The sequence below is a fragment of the Nematostella vectensis genome, chromosome 11 (assembly GCF_932526225.1).
Source record: "Nematostella vectensis chromosome 11, jaNemVect1.1, whole genome shotgun sequence".
In the NCBI taxonomy this organism is placed as follows: Eukaryota; Metazoa; Cnidaria; class Anthozoa; order Actiniaria; family Edwardsiidae; genus Nematostella; species Nematostella vectensis.
The window spans coordinates 3,432,277-3,440,328 of NC_064044.1; the positions used below are offsets into that span (position 1 = coordinate 3,432,277).

The window sequence follows — 8,052 nt, forward strand, 5'->3', positions numbered from 1 at the left end:
AGAACCGAAAGGCCCCAAGCACCGATAATTCCTGCGATTGTTGTACAATGCTTTTGCAAGGTATAGATAGATAGATAGGTAGACCAACCCGCGCATTAATGGAGAGGGTTCTCAGGTTCTCAGGCCTGCTAAAGTTGGTTAAGCCACGCACAGCTCGCTGGGATATAGGAGAAACAAATACAAGGTCTATTTGGGAGCCTTCGCTCTCTTGGGTGCTCGCTATGTCGCCATGGCATCCAAACGCACGGACGTACAGGACATCAAATTAGCAAAGAAAAATGACGTTGTTTCACTTGAAATGCATAAAATAAATATAAATAAATAAACTGCGATTTGGTGATTTTCTCTTCAGGGTATCTAGAAATATCTATTCCAGGATATCTAGAAAGTAGTTAATAAATGCTTAAACTATTATCCTGAAGAAAATCCCCGATTTTAATGAATGTGCTAACAACACAAAGATGGTTTGATGATTTTACGATCATAGCTCGATCTCTCCTAGACCTTGACTTTCCAGACAGATCCAGGTTCAGTTGCGTTATGTTGAAGAAGATTTAAGGGCCGAGAAATCTGAGAAAGTGGACCTAATTTTCGTTCGCACCCCCTGCTCCCCCCTGGGTACGGGCCTGAGTATGCTGTTTTCTTATTTTTCAGTGGTCATAGTTACAACTGGTATAAAAGCAAAGTTCCGAGTACGAGTTAATAAAACGGTCACTGTTCGAAGGCCCTTTTCCAGTTTGCATTTGAAAAGGAAATTTAGCGCGCAAAGCAAAAAAGCAAAACAAATTTGATGTTATTTCTTCCTTTCATCACTTTTCAGGTAAAACCACATGGTGGTGGTCGACCACCACCCCTCCATCTCTATCTCCTGTACTTGATGAGTCTAGGCTTGAACAGGAACGACCCCGATGGCGATGATGCCCTTTGACATTAAGCGATGATCCCAACCTCTTCCTCCCAGGCTGCAGAATGTGGAGAGCGCCTGTGAATAAGAACACAAGCATGCAGGATCTGCAATGAATAGATAAACATCAACGCAATGGCCGCCATCTTGGCCTTGCACAATCCCATGGTGCACCGCGCTGGCCACAGAAAGACCGCGACGATACTACAAGGATCTGTAATGATTAGGATAAATCTAAATGCTAATCACTCTCCTTACAGCTGGAATGCTGAATCACGTGAGTGCAGATACAACGTGGCTGAGTCAAAGGGCAGTCGCCGTATAATATCCATGTCTAGCTAAGGTTCCCCCGGGCGTTGTGAAAGTCACATATATGTGCTCGTTCAATGCCTTAGGGTGTAAAATTTGTGTGCTATCCCTTAGGGTTTAATTCAAGTCTGCTTTCCCTTAGGGTGTAAAATTTGGGTACTATCCCCTAGGGTCTAATTTAACTCGCTTTCCCTATGGCTGTAAAATTTGAGTACCATCCCTTAGGGTCTAATTCAACTCTCTTTTCCTATAGGTGTAAAATTTAAGTACTATCCCTTAGGGTCTAATTTAACTCTGCTTTCCCTTAAAGTGTAAAGTTTGTGTACCATCCCTTAGGGTCTAATTTATGGGTGTAAAATTTGTGTACTATCCCTTAGGGTCTTATTTAACTGTACTTTTCCTATGGGTCTTATTTAACTCGCTTTCCCTATGGGTGTAAAAGTTTGTGTACTTTCCCTAAAGAGTGTAAAATTTGAGTACCATTCCTTAGGGTCTAATTTAACTCGCTTTCCCTATGGGTGTAAAATTTGTGTACTATCCCTTAGGGTCTAATTTTGGGGACTCAATCGTCGAAAAAAAATAACAATTTTAGCCCTAAGGGATAGCATTTTGTGTGTGGTCAACATCAATTATGACCCCTTGGTGTGGTCGAAGCAATTTCTAACACCAAGCACTAAACTGCTAAAAGCAAACACATTTTCAGTTTGTCGAATTGCCGTCCTTAAGACACTACCATCGAACACATCTCTTTTAACTACATTCATGTACAGTTGATATACAGATGATCCACTAGCTTCATCCCCCTAAGGGATAACAGAAGCAAAAAAAACTTTGAAGAACCCCAAGGGAAAAGCAGCTTGAAGCATCTTTTACACCTCCTCCCCCCACCCGGCGGACAAATTTATGTATCTCTTCAGGAATGATTCCCTTAGGACACGATAAGAGGCCTTTTTTAAGTTATTACCTTTCGAAGGCTGTGCTTGTTTTAGTGCAGGGTAGTCCCTCAGTGATTTCTGCAGATGGACCTGCCTTGTCTTTAACGCCTCTTTGGATAAACCACATCCCGACCGGAAGAAGCTATGAAACCGGATGTCGAGGCCGATATCGATGCTTACAATAGACAGACCGATCAGTTTCACATCACTTCCGCCGGAAGTAAACAACACGTTGCTACTGCTATTGAAGTCTGTCTCTCGCATGTCTTCAGTGAAATATGCGCTGAGATTTTTGGCCGAAACAACTTCAGCCTGAAGAATAAACGTATGAAATAGTTATCAAGTTTTTAAAAAATGCGTAACCAAAAAGAACAATTATGGATCTTTATTTTTAAAAAATAGGAGATTCCTAGCCGTATGTTTCTTTATTTAAAAAGATGAAAATAACGGAATTAATCAGATCCCTAAGAAGTACCAATCTTTTGACCGCTTCCCTTTCATGCCCTTCTTGCCAGGATTTTTAGCTCTGCCTAGTCTCCGACCCGGCAAGCCTCCCTCACAGGACCCCCATTAGCAGCAAAACGGCCAACTAGATGTCATGTACCCCCACCCCATTCTGCGCATGCGCGACCCGCCAAGATATTCCTAGCTACGCTGTTACATGTTCCTGGCTAATATTATACTAGAAACTAAAATATTACAAAAACTCACATTTTCCAGCGAAAATCTAGCGAATTCTCTCCGCGTTGTTTTGTAGCGCTTTATCTGCTGTTTTCCCACTTGTAATCCTATGACAATGTGCTAATGTAAAAAGAAGACCCATTCAAATTTTATTTACTCATTAGTCACAAAACAATAAATAAATAGATAAACAAATTAATGAATGAATGAATCAATCAAAACGTTATAGATTACGCTCATATCTACCGTTCCCCATTTGTCGATAAAAGTGACGTAATCAATGGCAGAGTAGAGCTGGGGCAGACGGCACACGGCGTCCGTGAAGGCCTGGGTCAGAGGTGTGCTTGCTCGTCCCAGGAGATACCGCACTCGACCTAGGCTGCAAGTAGTCTTTTCTTCATATAATACTTCATGGTCGATAATAGTTTTTCGGTGAATGATCTTGAATCCTGACAATCATTTTGCATATTTAGTTATGCTATTTCCATATATACTGTAGTTATGTTTTTTTTTTTCTGGAAAATCAACCCTTTTCCGAAACAGAAGCAATTTCACACAAATTGGGGGTGTATCCATTAGATTTTTAATGTTGGCTTTCTTTATGTTCTGTAATGGAGGTTAATACTACAATTAAAAGAAGACACAGAATATACAGTTGTTTGACAAAAGGTTGTCGTGAACCGGCTTTGCGACTACGCGACATGGGCTAAAGCGCCTAGCTGCATAAATTAGCTACCACTACCACGTCTAAGTCTGAAATTATGCGGTGGCTAATATACGCAGCTAGGCGCTTCAATGGTTTTTACCCATGCTTACATGCGGGCTTGTCCTGTAGTCGCGAAGCCGGTTCAAGAAAACCTTTTGTCAAACGACTGTATAACATTCTTACTTTGGCTTTGACTGAAGGCGAAGTCAGCAAGGACATGATTGGCTGTACCTGTGAATAATGTGTAAGGGTACGTAAGTACACCCGAGTAGCAGAAAGGTTGGCAGGTAGGTACCTAAGAGGCAGGTAGGTGGGTAGGTGGGTGGGTGGGCTGGTTGTTAGGTAGGTAGGTAGGTGGGTAGATACGTAAGTGGGCGGGTAGGTCGGTGGGTGGGTTGGGAGGTGGGTTGGGGGAGGTAGGTATGCAGATAGATAAGTCAGTGGGTGGGTGGGTAGGTATGTAGGTAGATAGATAAGTCAGTGGGTGGGTGGGTAGATATGTAGGTAGATAGATAAGTCGATGGGTGGGTGGGTAGATATGTAGATAGATAGATAAGTCGTTGGGTGGGTGGGTAGGTATGTAGGTAGATAGATAAGTCGATGGGTGGGTGGGTAGATATGTAGATAGATAGATAAGTCGATGGGTGGGTGGGTAGGTATGTAGGTAGATAGATAAGTCGATGGGTGGGTGGGTAGGTATGTAGATAGATAGATAAGTCGATGGGTGGGTGGGTAGGTATGTAGATAGATAGATAAGTCAGTGGGTGGGTGGGTAGGTATGTAGATAGATAGATAAGTCGATGGGTGGGTGGGTAGGTATGCATGTAGATAGATAGATAAGTCGATGGGTGGGTGGGTAGGTATGTAGGTAGATAGATAGATAAGTCGATTGATGGTTTGGTAGGTATGTAGGTAGATAGATAAGTCGATGGGTGGGTGGGTAGGTATGCATGTAGATAGATAGATAAGTCGATGGGTGGGTGGGTAGGTATGTAGATAGATAGATAAGTCAGTGGGTGGGTGGGTAGGTATCTAGATAGATAGATAAGTCGATGGGTGGGTGGGTAGGTATGCATGTAGATAGATAGATAAGTCGATGGGTGGGTGGGTAGGTATGTAGGTAGATAGATAGATAAGTCGATGGGTGGTTGGGTAGGTATGTAGATAGATAGATAAGTCGATTGATGGTTGGGTAGGTATGTAGATAGATAGATAAGTCGATGGGTGGGTGGGTAGGTATCTAGATAGATAGATAAGTCGATGGGTGGGTGGGTAGGTATGCATGTAGATAGATAGATAAGTCGATGGGTGGTTGGGTAGGTATGTAGATAGATAGATAAGTCGATTGATGGTTGGGTAGGTATGTAGATAGATAGATAAGTCGATGGGTGGGTGGGTAGGTATGTAAGTAGACAGATAGGTCGATGGGTGGGTGGGTAGGTATGTAGGTAGATAGATAAGTCGATGGGTGGGTGGGTAGGTATGTAGGTAGATAGATAAGTCGATGGGTGGGTGGGTAGGTATGTAGGTAGATAGATAAGTCGATGGGTGGGTGGGTAGGTATGTAGATAGATAGATAAGTCGATGGGTGGGTAGGTATGCATGCATGTAGATAGATAGATAAGTCGATGGGTGGGTGGGTAGGTATGTAGATAGATAGATAAGTCGATGGGTAGGTGGGTAGGTATGCATGTAGATAGATAGATAAGTCGATGGGTGGAGGAGTAGGTATGTAGGTAACGCTTTTGTGTTATGCTTGAAATGTCGTGGATAGTCAGTATAGCAATCGCACCTGTGATATTAATCTGTGCTGCGAGTTTTGTCTGATAACCTTCTGTTCCTGTAATAATGCTTGTCTCAGTAACATCGACGCACGATCGGCGATAGTCAAAAGCAACTTCATCGGCGATGAGAAATTTCCCGTCTACAGAAGTCTTAAAAAACACATTGGTTAGGAAATATCCTGTTTGACACATAACGAAGTATTGGATTACACATGCACAGGACTTCCTTCCAATATAACACGAGGCATTTAGTCTTCATTTTAATTTTCAAGTGCCTCCAGGTTAAGTGTCTACTGCTTAGAAGCTGCTCTAAGTGTCACGCACTTAGTGTCAAGCACTTTGTGTCACGTTCTTAGTGTCACACACGCATTCCTCACTAGCAAATACAACTTGCACATTATATTCTTACAACTTTTGTTGGAAGCGCAAACACTGGCTGAAACCCCTCGCGCTAAATTTCCACAGATCCCCCATTATCTAGAAAAGCTCATATTTCAAGCATTTCCTGGTTTGAATCAACATTCGGGAGCCCTGTGGTTTTCTTTCACCTTGTTGTGCCTGAAGTGAAGCTGAAGTACGCGTCTCTTCGGCATGAGCCCTGGGTCGATCTGCGCGGTCTGCTCACCCTCAGGGTTCCCACTCAAAATGTTGTACCCAGCACCTATGAAGGGCAGAGCTCCTAGACTTTCCTGCGCATGTCCGAATCGCCATAGAAATAGAAGGGCGAAGAGACTTGGTACTGTCATCATTTAGTTATGCTATTTTCTGATAAACAGCAATAAATAGTTCCATTTAAAAATCACTCCAGTGTATTGTTCTTTCATCTAATTGTGCGAAAGCTTTAGTATGCTTGTCGTTAAAGAGAATGCGTGCCTCTGGGTCGTTTTAAAAAATGTCCAACAAGCATTGAGAATTATTCAAGCGGGCTGCGTTTGTGAAAGAAATTTCCTTTTACGAAAACGTTTCGTTGCCGGCGTTATGTTGTAATTGCATTTCAAGACCTATACGATCAAAACATTGTACCCAAATATATTTTTCGACATCAAACGAGACGGTAAATATCGCTGATCCCATAAGACATAAACAGCAAGCAAACGAGACTTACCAATCTAAGAATGGATTTGCTTCCTTTTTCACCAAGCTCATTGATCCGTTGTAATCAAATCTATTTGAAAACGAACTTCTTGCTTGCTGGGCGAGAATGTTTATTTTATCAGTCTTTGTCTTGGCAAACTCATCATACCCGTAAGTGCCGGCTGAAATTACTCTAGGGCTTCTTGACAATACGGCCTGCGTTGACACAACACACATATGATAAAGAAGGAAGCAAGTTATCTCCTTAAGAGAGTGATAATTGGATCAGATGAAAAGAACTCTATTTAATTTACCTGGTCCTATCATAAGTCTTGAGGGATTAAATGCCAAAGTGTTTCTTTGGCATCCACTCGATAAACTTCCTAACAATATTTTCTTGCCGGAAGAAAAACAGAATCTGCAACAAATGGAAATTTCATATGGCGTTTGTTGTTCCTATGAATCTGAAGTCAGCGACACCAGTTGAAATTCTCGACGTTTTATTTTTCATCATTAGAAAAAGGAATCTATATCGAAGGCGCATTTTATAATCTCCAGTCCTCTCCCGCACAAACACAATATCACTCATAAAGCAAAAGATGATTCTTGTTATCCCCCGTCGTCATTTATTTTAATTGCAGGGGCGTAACGAGGGTATTATGTAAGTTCTGGGAGCCGATGATGGCCTTTTAAATTTTCTGTTGAAAAAGAAAAGAAATGAAACAGACAATCACTAAGAGGGTGTTACAGTGCGATGCAAGTGACCACCATGGCGGTTTTTGTGAAGTAAACCAAATAAACCAAAGGGAATGCGAGTATCATCCTATCTGATTGACATGAACTTCAACTAGGCAATCAGCGAGGCAAAGAAATCCCTGAATACGAAGGAAACGGAACCCTTCCAGTTGTGACATTCGTGTCAATCAAACTGTGAGCCTTGGTTGCTGATTGGCCAACGCTCATAAAACTAGTAGCGCGCGTCGCTCTATAAAAGTGGAACTTCGAGAGTAGAAATAGGGAATAAAAATAATAAAGACATTTTTGCACGTACGCGGCGTGTGGCTCGTCTATCATTATCGATTTCTTGAAATGCGCGCTTGGTCTTTAGTAGTTACTTAGGTATATATGATATCTTGCCAGATCCTGACATCATCGTAAGAAAAATCAGAGACAACAAAAACAACAAGAAAAAGGCTAAAGCCACTTATAAAAAGGATGGTAACTTTTTTCTTTCGCTATAGAAACGCACAAACTAAAAATGTCGCCATCTGGTCACACGGGCCCATTTCCGAGCGAGTAATTCAGTTACTTTCTATCAGATAATTTGCTAATTTAGTATCAGATCCAATCGCAGGATGGTTATTTTAATTCTTGTAAATAGACTGTTTTATTTTTAGATAGAACTGTAGATGTAAAGGAGATCGACATTGGCATCTCCGTGAATCGTTTCGTAGAGACTATTACCATCCCTCCCTGGGATAATAATTTTCCTAACCTATTATCAATAACATGACAAATAGATGACAAATAGAAACACCATGAAAAAAACAAAAGTCATCAACCTATTTTAGTCATTCCAGGTTACTAAGAATCTGAGATGATTGGATTTGTTCTCAAAGGCTCTTGTTTTCTCGATGGTGCGAGAGTTCACATACAGGT

General features: G+C 41.7%; 1 protein-coding gene across 2 annotated transcripts; it reads right to left on the minus strand.

Moving 5' to 3' along the window:
• Positions 1-414: 414 nt before the first annotated feature.
• LOC5519144 lies at positions 415-6,629 on the minus strand. Of its 2 annotated transcripts, none has more exons than XM_001639076.3 (8): positions 6,425-6,629; positions 5,868-6,084; positions 5,328-5,469; positions 3,719-3,766; positions 3,076-3,278; positions 2,860-2,949; positions 2,178-2,460; positions 415-982 (listed from the first exon to the last, which is right to left on the minus strand). In XM_001639076.3, exons 2-8 carry the CDS (start codon positions 6,066-6,068, stop codon positions 810-812), a joined length of 1,140 nt encoding a protein of 379 aa, XP_001639126.2. In that variant the 5' UTR covers positions 6,069-6,084; positions 6,425-6,629; the 3' UTR covers positions 415-809. The 2 variants fall into 2 exon arrangements, with proteins under 2 accessions (XP_001639126.2, XP_032219855.1); XM_032363964.2 differs by having other exon boundaries at positions 415-1,011.
• Positions 6,630-8,052: the final 1,423 nt, after the last annotated feature.

Bases quoted from the DNA above. Each gene is read 5' to 3' on its own strand.
- LOC5519144 (XM_001639076.3), bottom strand. From the start codon at position 6,068: ATGATGACAGTACCAAGTCTCTTCGCCCTTCTATTTCTATGGCGATTC. The intron at 3,279-3,718 runs GTAAGAATGTTA...AATGATTGTCAG, and splicing joins CGCCTTCAGTCAAAGCCAAA to GATTCAAGATCATTCACCGA. The intron at 983-2,177 runs GTAATAACTTAA...TCTTATTCACAG, and splicing joins ACAAGCACAGCCTTCGAAAG to GCGCTCTCCACATTCTGCAG.